Source organism: Eptatretus burgeri, chromosome 2, assembly GCF_056783735.1.
Source record: "Eptatretus burgeri isolate ZD-2024b chromosome 2, Ebu_testis_v1, whole genome shotgun sequence".
Lineage (NCBI taxonomy): Eukaryota > Metazoa > Chordata > Myxini > Myxiniformes > Myxinidae > Eptatretus > Eptatretus burgeri.
The window spans coordinates 9,613,808-9,632,018 of NC_140962.1; the positions used below are offsets into that span (position 1 = coordinate 9,613,808).

At 43.8% G+C, this 18,211-nt stretch overlaps 1 protein-coding gene and 1 pseudogene across 1 annotated transcript; both read right to left on the reverse strand.

Moving 5' to 3' along the window:
* Positions 1-1,433: 1,433 nt before the first annotated feature.
* Positions 1,434-3,990, reverse strand: LOC147031404 (uncharacterized). The gene has a single exon (XM_085862563.1). The coding sequence runs from the start codon at positions 3,283-3,285 to the stop codon at positions 1,774-1,776; it is 1,512 nt and encodes a 503-aa protein (XP_085718689.1). The 5' UTR covers positions 3,286-3,990; the 3' UTR covers positions 1,434-1,773.
* A 198-nt stretch (positions 3,991-4,188) lies between these two features.
* On the reverse strand, positions 4,189-12,352 carry LOC147031405 (uncharacterized; annotated as a pseudogene).
* Between the last annotated feature and the right edge of the window lie 5,859 nt (positions 12,353-18,211).

The window sequence follows — 18,211 nt, forward strand, 5'->3', positions numbered from 1 at the left end:
CTCTCTCTCAGTCTCTCTCTCTCTCTCTCTGTCTCTCTCAGTCTCTCTCTCTCAGTCTCTCTCTCAGTCTCTCTCTCTCTCTCTCTCAGTCTCTCTCTCAGTCTCTCTCTCTCTCTCAGTCTCTCTCTCAGTCTCTCTCTCTCTCTCAGTCTCTCTCTCTCTCTCTCTCTCTCTCTCTGTCTCTCTCTCTCTCTCTCTCTCTCTCAGTCTCTCTCCACCCTCCACCCAGCTGCTACTGCATGCATGTAATCACGAGGGTTTGCTGCATGGCGGGTCTCCTGGTGTGCTGCGTGTAATGGTGCTGCCTTTCACCCTTTTCTCTCCTTTTCTTATTTTTTTTCATTGCTATCTCTTCACTTTTTTTTCCTCGAGTTTGAAAGTGAGAGAGCGCACCCTTTTCCACAGTGCTTATTTGCTCCAAGGTATTGAGAGTTTTTACCCGCTTATGATCATGGTGACCATTGAATGTTTTCCTGGTTTGGAATCGTTGACTCAGAAAAATGGCTTGTCATGCACGCCGTCACCCAAAATCTCAGTGGAGCAAATCATTTTGTTAGACTATAGGGCATGTAGTCTAAATCCATTCAGAAAGTGCTTTTTTGTGATCTCCACATTGGAACTGCATATATTATGTCTTAAAATATAGGTTTTGCATGTCTTAACAATATCCCCTTTGTTCCCACGCTCAAAAGTGGAGCATTAATTAGTAATTTCCGCCTAAAAATAATGCGTCAAACAAGTAATGTTTTTTAACAGGGTACTATGGGTCAAAAATACCTGACTACATTCAAGAGGTATTATCTTGCCAATGTTTTGACAAATGATGCCATGTTTGGTATCAACATAATCATATAAGTGTCTAGTTTTAAGAAATACATTAATTAGCGCAAGTCAAGGTCAATCTTGTTAGTGACCCGAGGTCAAATGTCAATGACCTTAAATTTGGGCTGAGGTAAAATTAGAAATTTGCTCATAATTTTGTACACATTTACAAATATTAGATCATGCTGCAACATTACCAAGTTGTTTATAGGTTAGCAAGCTGTGATCCAATGGAGAGTTTATTTGAAAAATATATTTTGCATTTTGCCATGACAACGGTTTGCCAAATTTTGTGATTTTTTTTTTCTTGCTGATAAATTATTCGGACTACCATAAATTCTGAACTAAAGATATTTTCCAAAAATGCTCTCATTAGATCACAGTACATAAAACAATCAACAATTGTGCCAATTTTCAAGGATGTAGCCCACTCACAACCTAAAAAAGAATTACGATCAAATCACGAAAAGCTGAAAAACGATAGAAGCCGATAAAGATTCGCATCAAAATGGCCGACGTTACATTTTGCAGATTGAAGTAACGAATGTCTGTTTACATGTCAGCACATGCAGCTCAGTGGGTGAATGCATTTAGATCAACAGATGGCAGTATTTTTATTCAACCGGGAGCAGGACATGCTGTGAACATATAGAAACACTTAGACTCTATTTAGAATTGCAAAACTTGCTTGAAAATCGGTGAAAAAGGGTTATTTTTAGACAAAAATTACAACCGGAAGTGGATTTTAGCACTTCCGGTTTGTAAAAAATGAGACTAGGGTTGTTAAATTGCACTTAAAAAGTAATGTTTGGTAATTTTTTTAGAGGAAAAATGTATGGATCCAACAAGATTAATATTGTATGGGTACAAAAAACAAAAAATATCCACCTCCCATCGTCCCCCATTAAAAGGGAACGTGGGTGTTGCAAGTGAGAGCAACAGATATGCTGTTTAAAATGGTTTCTTTACACAGTATTCCGGAGTTATAATCCCATGTAAGTTTACCTTACCATTAAAAAGATTCTTCCTCTTCAAAGTTTTCTTCATCGAAGCAGATATCTCCAACTTCATCCATTTCTTCTTCACTTTCTTCAGCATCGTAATCGCGTTCATGCATGTTGTCACAGTTCTTGCACTCGCACAGTTCGGTACAACATAGCCCCAAAGACACACAACACTGGTCATCTTGCAGGTGCAGCGTGAGAGTTCAAGAATGCTCTGTTGAGTAGGTTGCATTTCTATCCAGTTTATTGAGAGACTGCCATCGATCAATTTCCAACCATGTCCAGCTGGTGATGGGATATCTGGGTGATTGTCAAAGCTGCGCTTGCAAATAGCTGCCTGGAAATTGGCTCGTTGTACGTGTTTGAGGGCATCTCGGTTTGGTGGCATGACGCTTTCGTTTCTTGTAGCCATCAAAAACATAGAATACCGTGCATCGTTGACATGACTGTACTCCTGCTGGCTTAAAAGCTTGCAAATGAAATCCTCCAGTAAAGAAACAAGCTCGTCTGTTACGGAGAAAGACTCGCCAAGCATTTGACACGCATGGGAAAAGGATTTATTTTGGGTGAGAAGTTTGATTGCTTTTGTTTTCCCTTTGCCATAAAAGGAACTTACAGAATCGCATCCTGTGAAACAGTGGAGACCTATGATGGCTTTTGCGATGTCATCTCCAAGCTCCTGCTGTATAGCCTGTAAGTCAATGGTACATACATTGTCATCTCTGCCAGTGTGGAAATACAACTGGGAACCCACAAGGTGTGATACAAGTGCCACACCAATAACAAACACGTCAGTGTCTGGGCTTTTGATGATGATGCTTCTGATGTAATGTGCATGTACGAGCATCCTGGTGTCAGCTTCCTCTTGGGTGGAATGGAACTGTGGTATTTCTTCAATGCTGATGGTACCATTTCTTGGTGTGATGGAATGACACATCTTGCCATGTGCAACATACAGTGTGATGCCCTTAAAGTTGTCCTCTCCACAAGCACTCCAATGGTTGAACAAGAAGTGAACTAGCTGTTCCTTATTGAAGCTGTTTGCCAGATATTTCTTCCATTGTTTAGGTACAGGTTGGTCTGCCTTGGATATTTTAATCCTCTGGGAACCACTCGCTGCCCGTCGTTTCCTCTCAGCACCCTTAATACTGATCGATGCATACGTGTCTGTTAAAAAGTGTACAGAGTTGGAGGTACTACTTAGTGCCAGGTACACTAACTGTCTCAGAATTTTTTCTGCCAGTTGACCCATGCTTGCGGGCATTCCTTTTGAACTCATTTGCTGAAGCATGGCCATGCCATCAACTACCCATATGCCTTCCTTTGGTGGGTCCACGACAGGGGAACTCTCAGGTACACTTTCTAGGTAGTGTAGCAGCCTCGCCTTGTTAGTTTTAACTAAGCATCCCTCGTAAGTCGCAAGGGCTGGTGGATACGGGCTCAACGAGTATGTCATCATGCTTTTGAGATTCACTTCGTACTTTGCCAATGATGACCAGCCTTGCCAACAACTCACGATCACTTTTCAAAGTAACATCTTTCCCTTTAACCTTGATGGTTTGCTTGCCTGCATCTGAAAATGTTTTCAGTTTCATCTTCTTCCGCGTTTTGTTCAGGTCTACATCATTACATTGCAAGCGGCTTTTAGGAAAATTGACAAAAGCTTCATCGCCCTTTACTTTTGCGGTCATGAGGTCAGAATACACATCATCTGGTGCAATGACTCCAGATGACAAGTGAACCAGATCATTAGCATCCATTTCCGGGTCATTTTCGAAAGGATTCGTCGTGCTCGTGATGGTATTCATTATGTTGTTTACGTCGTCTTCATCCCTAGTCATTCGACTGTTTTTAAGGTCTGCCCTTTTTGAAGATTTCTTCCCTTTGCCAGCCATCTCTTCACATTGTCTGGTTATCGCTGCTCGTTGATGGTGCGCTCGTGTCCAACGATTGGTAGCTCCTTGGTTGGTTGAGAACCCTTTGATCCCACCTCTTGTTTTGGAGTCTCTATTCACCATTTGCTCGATCGTCATATCGCAAGCTACCTTTGCAAACCCGTGAGTATCTTGTCGCTGAACGGCAAAGTGTCCACTGACCAATTCTTTGTAGATGTACTGATGTGAAGTAGGTAGCTGGCTCATCTCAAACCAATAGACTGGGAGGTAACGTGGGTAGTTGGTTCGGTCATAGGCAAATATCCACGGTAGGAGTGCCCTAACTGCAGCAAGATGAAGGTGCTAGTTTCTTTCCCGTGTAGCCCTGATGAAAAGGAGCATGTCCTCTATCATTTCCAGGTAAGAGTTCCAAAAAGCAAAGGTAGCATTCTTGTTCTCCTCTGTGATGAAACTGTCATATTCATTCATCATGGTCTGAAAGGATGTGCCTTCCACATGCTGCACATACTGGCCTGGGAATGATGATTGTAATGATGAAATCGCATCTCTACTGCTCTTGCATTTCCAAAGGAACACTCTCCAATAAAGCTTTGCCAGCAAAGCTGATGTAATGCCTCTGCCATAAGTTTGTGGCAGCGGATGCTTCTGTTGTAGTTGTGGCCATTCATCACACTGCTCACAGAACCTGGTGCCAATGCACTGGATTCAATAAGGACATCTTGCAATCCCACATCATGAAATCTTTTTCCCACACACGCCAAAGCTGTCATGGTTGTATGGAATGCCCCAAGTCTTAACACAATTCTGTCCATGAAAATAGGTGTTTGCCATCTGATTGTCTGGGCCTTGGCATAAATAGCCTGATCCATCACTACTACAACTGACAGGAGCTCCAGTTGGTCTGCTATTTCAATGCTTCAATGGAGGATGGTATTCACAGTATTCAGATCAGTTGGACTATCATTTACAACAGGAAGGTATGCAATGGTTGCTTTTGGTGGGATGCTGGATGTCAGTAACTGATTGAATCCAGTCCAAGCAGGAAGAACACGTTTCTGTGGCCATTTTGTAATGTAGAAGGCGGCATCTTTCTTCTTGTGAGGATATAAAGTTGGCTCATAGTGTGTCATTTCCAGCTTCATATTGCCAGCAAATGCCTTCGGGGACGACTTCTCACCTCTGTATGTGGTGCTGGTAATGAGTGCTTTCTTGTCTTTCTCATGCCTTGTACTGGTGGAAGTGTAGAATGTGCATCTGCATCCTGATGAATCTCTGCATGCTGCACAGCTATGCCGTTGGTATTATGGGTTGTGTCTTTTCCCGAAAGTGTCTGCTCCCCAAAATCATTGTTGTCCCAGATGAGAGTTGTGAAGACAGACTTCTGCAAGCACGATGGAAGAGCTCTAGAACCTCGTTGGACTTCTTGCTGTGCCAAGGCAGTATCATGCTCGAGAACACTGGTGTGCGAAATGCTATAGCCAAAACCATCAAGTAAGCCTATTAGCTGTGCCGATCCACTAAGATGCCGTACCGCCATTGCTAGAGATGACTGCTTCGGTAACATTGTCTTGCTTTTAGTAGCTCGGTAGATGATGTCCTGGGCAATGGTTAATATTCGATGGTCTTGCACATCACCAACCTTAACACAGTTTACACCCTCTGGATCATCAGATGCTCCAACAACCCATGCAAGAAAGTTGTATAGCATGGTTGGAACTATCTGGTGGGCAACATCCATGGTTAAGTCACCTGAGGTTGGAGGCCAGGGAAGAGTTGTAGAGTTTGTTGTATCCATCACAGCATTCTTCAGATCTAGGGCTGTTGAATAACGCTCTCTTAATGATGATATTTGAGGTACGACCTGTCTTCTGTTGCACTGTTTTGGCGTTTCACTGGAGGTGGAGACTCCTCAGCATCAGTTGTATCTGTGTCGGTTGTATTTGTCTGTTTCTGAGGTGACCGTATCCCTTACAAGCTCTTCAGCTGATAGGGTGTCAATGTATACCAGTTCCCTCTGGTATTTTTTTTTGGGCTGAATGAAGCAAAGCTGGGGATATCTCCTTCTGATTCTTTGTTTCAGGTTATGGGTTTTGTAGTTGGACGAGTCCTTCCCTTCAATGTCTTTTACTGCCTTATCAAATATACGTTTCAATGACGTAAGCCGGTAGATCTCTTTGTTCTTCAGAATTTTCTGGTTAATTGTACAGTTACAAAAACTGTGGAATGCTTGAGAATATATCTGTTCTGTAGCTGCATGAACATGTTGAGGGTTAGATCTTCTCAAATAGTCTGTGTATCCCTTGTAGCAGTTCCGGTGATATCTGACTTCGATAGCTACACAGTCACGATCTCTGATATGAACAAGAATATTTTTGTCATCTTTTTCCTCTGCAGCTAGTCGAAGCTTGCCTCCATCAATCTGTTCACAAAGCGTCAATAGTTCTTTCTGCTTTCTGCCTCTTGAATCCTGAAATGTCTTACCACTCCTGCATACGATACAAACTGTTGGCAAGATGTGAGAAGATTTAGTTGGCTGTTTTGCAATGTTAGAAGTGGAACGCAAGTGTCTTGCATCAGATGTAGCAGATGTATGTTTGTCTCTGTCTCCACTTGAAGAAAATGCAGAGGGATCCAGTTCTGTATACAACAAACACAAAATATTAAACTCATAAGTGTATACATGTACTGTTACGAAATAAGAAAAAAAAAACACAACCAACACATGCACAATCAAAAACAGAGGCTTAAGAAAATAATGTTATTTTGCTCTCGTGGAATTTACAGGTGGGTCGGTACATTGGCTTGCATGTTTTTTTGTTGTTGTTTTTTTTTTAATTATAAAGTAAAACAGGAGTTTTTTTTTAATTGAACATTAAAAAAAATCAAATGCTCAAGTGATTGTCAGTGGAGGTCCACACAATTTTTAGGCCTAATCATTCATACATGTAACTGATGCAACAATCAATTTACACACATGTGCAGCAGATCTGCTTGGTTTTAAAAAAGAAAGTTTCCAAAAACAACCAAAATGCACCATTTTTTAAAATGAAAATTTTGGGTAAGGATTTCTTAATCTAAAAATTTGCTAAAATTACACATTAATGGTCAATTCACTTATGAAATCGGTTAAATTGGGAAAAATATGTTTGTGCAGCACTATAAAGGATTTAAAAGGAAACTAATTTTCTAAAGCAAATGGCTCCTTGGAAGAATTTTCCTCTATTTTTACAATGAAATAACCTGATTTTCAAACCCCAAAATGCTGTACTTTCCTTTAAAAACTAATCAAAAAGTATGTGGCAACATACTGAAATATATTTCTTCTCTAAATAGAACTTTCTCTTTGTTATTAGTATCTCTACTGTTGAGATTTTTTTTTTTTAATTGTCGTGTTTTGCTGCAGTTATAATTACTGCACTAACATGGACTACCAGATAAATACAGTGCACATGTTAGGCAGAAACAAAAACAAAAAAAAATTCAAAACATTTGCTTGCCCTCTCCCAACTGACTCTTATTTTTATGTAAAGGAATACCAACCTAAATTTCAACATTCAAAACTGCACACATTTTTTTTTCTGTTAGAAATTTCACATTCTAAATTACATCAAAACTGATGAATTTTAAACAATCATTCACAAGGGAGGAAAAAATGATTATGATTAATGATTAAGTTGGTAGAATATATTTGGAGTGACGTCCACGGGACTTGAACAGTCCCGCCAACGTAGAATGAGCCGAAACGATGGAGGCGGTTTATTTATTTATAACCCAAAGATGGCGGTTCTAATCGCTCTACCGCAAACGGGACGAGGAAGGTGGCACGAGTCGCTTTTCACTGAGTTGATGATGTTTATTTGTTTTTTATTATTAACCAGAAATAACAAGACTCGGCAAGAAAAGAGATCCGGGGCGATTCGACGGGATGGTGTGGGATCGGGCGTGGGGAAAAACAGACAATTCCAATGAATATACAATTCTCAAACCCTCTAAGGTGCCAAGTACACACACACACACACACACACACACACACACACACACACACACACACACACACACACACACACACACACACACACACACACACACACACACACACACACACACACACACACACACACAAAACGTAGCTATTTCTGGTGGTCAGGCTGGACCGTGGTGTGGACGCAACTGTCCCTGGATCAGCGTCGGACGAGCTGGCCTTGCTCTCGTCGGGGGGGGGGGGGGGGCAGGAGAAACCGTGGTGCTGTCGACCTCCTGGTCCTGGCCCAAGTCCGCTCACAGCCGCCAGGGAACCAGTTCTGGCGCCAAATTGCGAGCAGGAGAGGGAGGCAGGTCCGCCCGCCGTTCGACCCCGTACTCCGAGTCAGCAGAACCCCAGAGCCAACCAAGGTGAGGCACGAGGCTCAGCAAGGCTCCAAGACACGATGAAGAACACTATCGAATCAGCACAACAACAAGTACGCTTCCCGCGCAACAGCCTCCACACCAAAAAAACACGATATTTTTGTCCCGATCTTCTTCCTCTTCCTTTTCGACCCCGAACAGAACCTTTTTATCCTCTGTCCTCGTCACTTCCAATCGAGCCGTTTATTGGCCCACCGCCGTCGCCTTCCGCCAATCGTGATCACGGGGCGGAGCCATCCGCAGCCCTGTCCTGTGACGTCACGGCCAGCCTCCAGGGTCTACTAAAAGGGGTTTACGCAGACACACTTACCCTATCCCGTGTCCCTATCTAATTACGTGACAATTATCATTTCCCCCTTGAAGAAATGAACATTTACTAGACAACTTATCACCACTGAATTGCTACTTATTACATCGAAATCCTGGTAAACTCGAACAGCATGGCATACCTAGTTAAACATCCTAATTACCCTTTGAATGCATACCCCCTCCTCTGGTACCGCAGCTCCTGCAAGGTATATCACAGGCGCTACCGTACCAGCCTTAACACTTACTGACTCACACCTAATTAACCTAACGAAATAAAGTAGGAGGGGCAATGGGCAGCGAGTCGCAGCTAACTTACCTATCCTGCTTAATGTACTACCCCCTTATGGCCTTATCCTCGCCTAAACAATCATCCGTTTTATTTTTTTTTTATTTTTATTTTATCACATGATAGCACTGAGCGAAATTGCACTCCCTCTTCTGGATCATCGCTCTTGCCCAGCACTCTTCCAGTGATCTGGGGAGGGGAAACAAAAGGTTCCACAAAAACACAACACTTATACTTTACATTCCTACTCTAAGCCTTAACGACACTATTCACAGGATATTTACACTTGACCGCCTCCCCCAGTGGATGCTAATAGACCCAGCGTTACCTGGGGAGCCAATTTTCAAATTTGCTTGCCCCAAAATTATGCGGACATCATGCCCTTGCTGCACATGTCAAGTTGTGCGGGATCGAGTGGGACTCATACATCTTCACAACAATCTCACCATGGTCATCATCACATTTCTAGGTCATGGTCCTCATTTTAATCATGCAGGCTGAATCCCGTCGTGGCCGTGGGGTGGGTTACCACAAGATGATGGGGGCATCTCAGGTGCAACCATGCCCACAGGTAAGCTTTAATCCAACCCGGACGTTTCTCCGCCCCGCTCCCTTTGATTCCCTCCCCCCTGGTAGCCATCAGCTCTAATCCCGTACAACACTCTGGAAGGGGTCTCACTGGCTCCTCTGGCCTTCCTGGGTCGCCAAGGTCCTACCCGCCTTGGTCGCCCAACCAGACCCTCTCCTGGTTGCCTTCAGACACTGTCACCATTAGCCACCAGGGGTGAATCTCCTTGAAGGGGGTCGCAATTCATGCTCACCGTGAGCTTCAGCAATCCCTGTGGACAAGCACATCATCCCCACCCACAAAACCCACATGACTCCCCCACCCCATCGGCCTTACATGTGACACCTGCATTTCTAACACTTCACCGACCATGACCTTCCCTGTTACCACACCATGTCCAATAAAAAATCAATGTGTGCACCATACATTTCACTTCTTAACTTAAAACAACTCACACAGCACTTCTCAACCGATCCACGCACCAGCCATTGGACAGCCACTTGTGCCCACTTTGTTACCAATTACCCACTGTCCCGATTGTCACTCTAAAACCCAGCAGAACTTACAAACCCATGCCAATTTTCCCACAATTCATTTTTTTCCACCAAAGGAGGGCACTTCGCCACAATCTCAGCAGCCGAGCATGGCCGTATATGCTCAGCCCAACCTAGTCTCCCCGACCCCCGACAGTGATCTCTGGACCCGACCTATGAAAGGGCATCTCGGATAGACCTGGCGGTTCAGCAGGAGGATTCACCCTCTCCGAGTCTAAAAGTCTATTGGAGGGTCCCTCCATCGCCGGGTACCGGCAATATCGTTGCATGTGTCCTCTTCGCCCGCACCGGAAACAACTCCCCATAAAAGGCCCCCGTGAGTATCGGTGAAATGTCTCTTCCGGTTCCGGACCCCCTCGGCCATAATCAAATTGCTCTATTGGCTGGGCTGGACCCCGCCGCTTTGGCACACCAACTACCGAATTACCCCTTATCAAACTTAACAGTTTCTGGCAAATTTCCTGAAACATTTGGGTCATGCCAATTTCTCCCAGCCCCCCTCCCTGATCCTGAATCTCTGCCTGTCGGATCATCACCGATGGCCTCTCGGGCACCCGACCCGGCCGACTCCACGAGGCCAGCCTGGCTGCGCACTTGGCCGCTCGGTGAACGGTGGGTGGATCCTGTAGCTCCACTAGCGCTCGGACCTCAGGGTCCGGAAGAGCAGCTAAAAATTTCTCTAGTGCCAGTCTGTCCCACGCCTCCACTGGAAGGTCCCGATACGCGATCCTGACTGATTGGTAAATGTCCTGTGCCAGCTCCTGCACTGTCTCACCCGGCTTTAATCTGCGGTGCTGGAGCTGGGCCCACACCAGATCACAGTTTGCCGCGAACCCAAACCGACGGCTCAACGCATCGCAAATGTGGGAGCTGGTCAACATCCCCTCCGCGATCACGTTTAACACATCTGCGGCTGGTCCCCGCAACGTTGCCACCAAATTCCCTGTACGTTCCCGCTCATTCCACCCGTTTAGTCGGGAAATGCACTCAAATTGCATCAGAAAAGCTTCAACGCTCCCTGACCCGTCGAAATTTACCAGGTGGATCACTTTTACGGTGGCCCGCTTCTCAGTTTCTCCCTTGTCCGAATCCGGCCCAGGGATCAAACACCCTTGTGGCTGCGTATCCAATTTCGGAGCCCACTGTGGCCAAAGATGTTTTGTGGTGAGGGTCTCATGGGTCAATTTTGCCTCCTGTTCCAAACGTTGAATGGACAGATTCACCTCTTCCCGCAGGATCTTCTGGGCCCGCACAACCTCCTCCAAGGCTCCGTCGCGAGTTTGTAGCTGCTCCTCAACCAACCCGGACACTCTACTTACAAAAGACGGCTCTACCAGGCCTTTATCCAAGACTTCATCTTGGCTCATAATTTTATCTTGTTCGTCCAAACGAGCCTCCAATCCTTTTACCTCCTCCGCCAAATTCATCCCTTGCTTCCTCAGCTCTCCCCACTCTTCAACTTGCAGCTGCATACGAGCATCCACACAGGCACGATGACGTTCCAGGCTTTCATCCACTTTATCAACCCGAATGTTCGTTGCATTAATTTTATCTACCAATTTTTTTAGTATATTTTCACCCTCCAATGTAATTTCTACCTTTGTTTCCTCCAATCTAGCCTCGAATTTGCTTTGTATTTCTCCCAATTTAACATCCACACACTCCTGCATCTCAGTTTTCATTTTCTCCATCTTTTCCCCCAATTCATCCCTCATTAAATCAATCCGTGCACCCAACTGTTCCCCCATTACCCCCAATCGATCCGCCATCTCTGCCCCCTGTGCCGTCATTTTTGCCCTCTGTATCACGAATTGATTTTCCATTTGTGGATTTTCCATTTCCCCCTTGAAGAAATGAACATTTACTAGACAACTTATCACCACTGAATTGCTACTTATTACATTGAGATCCTGGTAAACTCGAACAGCATGGCATACCTAATTAAACATCCTAATTACCCTTTGAATGCATACCCCCCCTCAAACGTAACAATATATTTGGAAAGGTCTTCTATCAAGTCATGTAGCAAACATTTTGCGGGGTCTTGCAGGGTGCAGGTTGGCTCCCTACCGAGACCCTAGACTCCCGTGTTATAAATCCTCCAACAGGGATATCTATGGTAGGCATCTACCTTTTGTAGGGCAGGGTTATGTCAGAATATTGAAAAAGCCCGAAGATATATGGAATCGATCTACTACATGTAAAAACAAAAGTCCCACATTTTACGATTCATGTAGAATACACAAATCACAACATTTGGGACTGACCTGACCCAATATCATAGGCCTCCCGACGTGATTGTACATGCAATTTTCTCATTCGTGATGTATTTGTAGGCTACTTTTAAACTTACCGGATGATTGGGTGACATTCTGATGCTTCTGTTTAGCAGTTTGGGCACGTTTTTTGCTTGGTAGAATCAGTGAAATACCAGTAACACACTGCGTGGCAACCCCCACTTTCAGGGACCGGCAATGCACTTTCACATGCGCTGCAGTGTAGACCATGATCGCGGACGAAAGATCTCGCTAAATCGGCCTGGTTTCCCACCAAATAGCTCCAAATATCTACAGCACCCAAGAATGTTCTCCACCTTTTTTTCGGTAAATGGCACAATATCACCACCGACACCTGGAACATGTGCATAACACCTATTTTTGACACCAACTGATGCCATTTTCACCGATACTTTTCACCAAACAGCATCTGTTTACACACGTGACCCGCTATTCGCCGTACCGCAGCACTCTCGTACGATGTTGCTGATTGGTTCTTTTTCAAAAATGAAAAATCGCAGCAACGTTGATAAATGAAACGTATAATTTTATTGGATAAATATCGACATCGTGATAATTATTTTACCAACGAAATATTAGTTATTCTAACGTAAAATTCAACAAAATGCTCCAACCGATGATGCGGGAATATGAACGATAATTCATAAAATTTTTTTAACTTAATTATAAAATAAGTTTTATGTAGTCGGGAGATGGAGACCACAAGACGAGCTCTTAGGACCACATGCCCTATTGTCTATGTGTATCAGAGAATCCATCGGTTTTCGGAATCGGTCATTCCGTGTCATTTCAGCCGAAGGTTGCGGTGACCCCCTAAGATTTTTCTGAAAAAAATTCTCAAAGCTACCTTAACATATATGAGGAAGGTTTACCAAGTTATAGCTCAAAATTCCAAGTAGTGTTCGAGATATGGCCTTACAAACACCTTAGGGGTGTTTCAATTCTGGCAGTCGCGAGTTGCAGATTTGTATCTGAAGCATTTTTGGAGGGCTCTAAATTCCAGAGTTTTACAAACAGTTCTGAAAATTCACACAAATGGTGTCTATTAGTGAGGCTTTCCGAATCTGACATAAAAATGTTCTACTTAAAATACTTTTTAAGATAAGTACTCTCAAAAGTAGTGATTTGTAACATGCAGTCAAAAAAATTGGAGTTTTCAAATTGCTGCCAACAATCAGTTTATTCATCATGAAGAATTTTGTTGCCTGATTTACATAATCTAGTGACTGGATCATTTACACAAGAAAACTGAAACCTTTTGGAGCAAAATCTTGGGTGCTATAGGTGTCTGAACTTTGCTCCAGACTCAATGACACATAAATTTACCCTGGTTTTACCCCAAGTGTTCACCATGTTGACAGTTACACAGCTTTTATATGTTTGTCACTTAAAGACACATTCATAGGCAAACTGTGGTAGAAAATTCAAGAGTTGTTCTCAATCCCTTCTATTTGTAAAAAGGCCCACTATTTAAAAAATACATGTTCGATGAAAGATGTAGAATAAAAGCAATTGGTGTGCTTTTTAAGTGGAAGCCATGCCAAACATTCATAAGTTGGCACCACAATGATCAAATTGTTGTTTTTTTGGTCAGAACAAGTATGTGGTTACTTTAATTTGGCTCATTTTTTAAAAAGATATTTTAGTTTAAGGCTGCCGCCAATTTCGACTACAAATTAAGACACATAATGTGATCATAATAATCACCTATAATATATATATATATATATATATATATATATATATATATATATATATATATATATATATTCATTTGCATATCTAATTGTTTATATACTTAGTGTACATTGTACGAAAGTCTACATCCATTTGTAAATGTAGGTACAATATCTGATTCAACTTTTTTTTCTTCATAATTTCATATCAAATTGTTTGGACAAATTTACCTGGATCCATTGTACAAAGTGAACAGTGATTAGTTTTATAATTGCCAGAATATAATAAAATGTAACAATGAGCATTGGCAGTTACCACAGGGCTGTGTATTAGGTTAAAGCCTAAATAAGATGGAGTTGTGCTTCATGCCTCACTTTGGAAATGATTTTGGTACACTTCTTTAAACTTTACTAAACGGATTTATATATTGCTAGATTCCACTTAAGTCATACTTCCTTACAATATCTTTATTTTTTCTATATGTTTGTTAGTAAAAATTTTATTTAAAAAAAAAAAGTAGCTTTTGGGACTGCAGAATCATTATAAATTGATGCATTTTTTTTGTAAATTACTTCAAAACTTCAAACCCCACATTTATGTTATTTTGCATGAATAGTGTTACGGCTGTGGAAATTTGCAAACCACCATTCAGGGCCCGCAGGTGAGATATTTCTAAGTACATGTGTAGTTAGCCCAAACCCGTTGTATAGAGGGAATTTATGTGATTCATCCGGTCTGCGACGCTTTGAGTTAGCCATTTTTTCTGTTCTATCTTTGTTTTGAACCAACCACATCTCAACCGCCATCACACAACAACCACGCCACCGCCACCATCTACGCTCCCACATCATCGCATCACCGCCATTCCCAAACGGCACCATAACCATCAACCCACCACCGAAAACCCTCCACCACCTTCACCTCTCTCCTTCTACGGCCATTCCCGCACCACCTGTGAACACTGAACGTCGGGCTGTCTTGGGCCCGTTCGGTGATTGGTGCCGAACGCACCGAGCCGTGAGTGCGAATAGCGGCCTTTCCGAGGGGAAAATTCGGATCAAAAACGCTACACGCCCACTTCTCCTCCGTCCAATTAGCGAGTGCAGGGTGGCTTGGCCCCGCCTCCAGGCGTGTGTGTGTGACGTCGATATATGCAAATTCTAGGATCAGGGGAGGTTCACGCCCCCGTTTCCTCCGACCAATGGGCGAGCGTGGCTCCGCCCCAAGGTCATTCTGATCCTAAAATTTGCATATACACTTCTCCTGCGCACCTTTAAAAAGAGTGTCGGGTCGGTCGGGTGAGGAGAGTGCGGAACTGAAAAGAGTGGCAGAGTCGAGTCGGTCGGGTGAGGAGAGTGCGCGCGGTGGAACTGCAGGCAAAGGAGCTCGAGTCCAAGGTGAGAAGGACGGCGGTCGGCGACGAGGTTACGGTGTGTGGAATCGCTCGTCTCGTTACAGGACCCAAGCCAGCCAGCCAGCCATTCTCCTCCCCCAGGGCATCAACAATTCCCCCTTTCCCCCGCGCTGAGATAGTGCAAAAGGGGGCCCCGTTCCCACCCCACCCCAAACGTCGTGCCAACGAGCATGGAGTCGGGGCAGAGCCACGCGGCCACATTTGCGGCTCGCCCGCGAGGCGACCGCAGGGGGGGGGCCCTAAGGCGAGCGTGTGGCCAGACGGACGGTAACGAGTGGGTATATATGTATTATGTATTAATGTGTATATATATATATATATATATATATATATATATATATATATATATATATATATATATATATATATATATATATATATATATATATATATATACCACTTCTTTTTCATATGTAAATCAGATCTGAGTTTTTTTCTTTCTTTTTTCTTTTTACCAGTTGCAGTCTTTTTTTCCCCAAAAAAATATAAGCCTGGTGTTGGCGTAGTGGTTAGGGTAGCGGCTTGGGATTCAAAAGGTCCTGAGTTCAAGCCCCGTTTGCCGCTTGAATTAATACACACCAGGAGGTTGACTCAGCCTGTCATCCTTCCGAGGTCGGCGAAGTGAGTACCAGTGTACTGGGCCCAGTGTATGCCCCGGTTAGAATAGGTGTACCATATCCCTGTGTTGTAAGAGGCGACCAGGGTTGCGTCAGGAAGGGCATCTGGCGTAAAAACTAAGCCAAATCACTATGTGTATCATAACGGATGATCTGCTGTGACGACCCCTAATGGGAGCAGCCGAAAGAAGAAGAAGAAGAAGAAGAATCATATCTCATATCTGTCATATAGATTGTGGACCAGGTTATATACAGATGGCGGATGGAATGAAGTTACCCACGTCTTCGGGAGGAGGTGGAACTTCCCTCACGCTTGCGGGGCCATTGACGGCAATTGACCTATACTCCGATCTCTAGCGGTAGCGCACGGTGGACGTACAGTCGACGCAGACTGCCACGGAGGCCGTACGTAGGACGCACGGCGGGCGTAGGGGAACCGTGCGTCGACCCTGTGTTGCCCACAAGTAGTCACACAGACCCAAGGCCACCATACGGTGAACACAGGGACGCCTTCGGACTATCCTACGGTGACCGTGGAAATAGTGTGGCCGCCGTAATTTTTTGGGGGTTGGCAAAATTCATTTTTCATTGATAAGAGCCTACGGCAGCCGCACGAATAACGCAAGCCCACCATGCGCCCTACGTACGGTCGACGTGGAACACATCTACGTCATGGCTACGGCTTGTCAAATTGCTACAGCCAACCTAGAAATGAAAAAAGTTATAACTCCTCGCTATAATTCCACGGAGACCCCTACGGCCTGTAAAAGTTAGCCATATGCCCTAGGGCCACCCTGAGGCCACCTCAGAAACTCTGCGGCCGCTGCACATTTCTGTCAATTCAGGGGGGTACGGCCGCCGTATCCTAGCCGTAGCGCAAATGTGACTGAGGAGTAAGTATTGTCCACACTGATCATACTTGTTGTGTGCCTGGACGATCAATTTATGATGACATCAGTGCTGTTCGTGATATTTCTGATGTGTGTAACATTTGCATGAAAGCACGTCTATTTTTTATAGATCAAGAGCATGCCTTAGATAGCATTGATCAGAAATATCTGTTTACAGTTTTGTGGGGTTTTGGATTTGGTACTACTTTTACATCGTACATTCAGTTATTGTATCATAATATATATAGTTGGTTTAAGCAAACAATGGTTTAATTTCTCCCTTTTCTTTATCGAGGTATAAGGCAGGGTTGTCCCTTGTCTGGTCTTCTTTACGTACTTGTCATTGAGCCCCTTTTAGTTTGGTTGTGGGAGAAACTGTCAGGGTTCTCTGCTTCCACAAATGAGCCATCCATAAAAGTTATTGCATATGCCGATGATGCCTGTGCTGTAATTCAGTCCCAAGATGATGTATGCGAGTTACTTAAAGCTCTTGAAAATTTTAGTGTTTATTGTCGGGCTAAGGTGAACTGGTCAGAGTTGTACCTCCTTTTTTGGACTACCAAAAAATTTTCTTTCCTGTCACTCCCTGGAAATTTGTCCTGGAAGAATGATGGAGTGAACCATTTGGGTGAACATCTCAGTGATTCCCGATGTATCCAAAAAAACTGGGATGATTAACCACCAAAGTGTTTTCTAAACTCCAAAAATGGAGAAGGCTGCTTTGTAAACTTTCTTATCATGGAAGAGTGTTGGTGGCTAACAATTTGATCACTTCCACTCTGTAGCACAGGTTTATGGTGCGACAGCCACCAGAGTGGCTCATCAAAAATACCCAGAAACAATTGATTGACTTTGGGGTGGTAAATACTGGCTCCGGCCGGGTGTCCTCAGCCTTCCTCACAATGGGGGGGGGGGGGGTCTGGGGCTTGTTATTATAATCAGCAGGCTCATGACGTTCCGCCTTCTCTTCAAAAATAAGCTTCCAACAGTCACATGCCTTGGGAGAGTTTTAACCCTGTGTTTGCTGAAGCAAGCAGTTCAGCTGGGATATGGTCGTGAGCTTTTTTTGCTTGTCCTCCCTAACATTGATGTGTTATCGCTTCCTCTGTACTTGCAGAGCATCATCAATGCCTGGCAAGCTTTGTCACTGCGTCGTGAGACAAGTTTCTTTACCACCTCAATGTTTCTAAATGAACCAATTTTTTTACAACCCCCTCTTTGCAGCCATTCCTTCTTCCAGGACCTTTGTCCAGCACTTTGTAGGGCCAGATTTCCTTTCAGCCCATAATTTGTTGGACGTTCAAAGAGAAAGATGGACGTCCGGTTGTGAAATCTCTGCCCTTTCTGGCTTTCGGTAAATTTGGATTATTGGCCAGAATTTTCTTGCAATTTTAAGATCATTAAGTAATCTCGGAGTAGAATTTCAGAGCCTCTTTGAATCTGGTGGTTTGCTCAACCAACATGCTTTCCC

Bases quoted from the DNA above. Each gene is read 5' to 3' on its own strand.
- LOC147031404 (XM_085862563.1), bottom strand. From the start codon at position 3,285: ATGATGACATACTCGTTGAGCCCGTATCCACCAGCCCTTGCGACTTAC.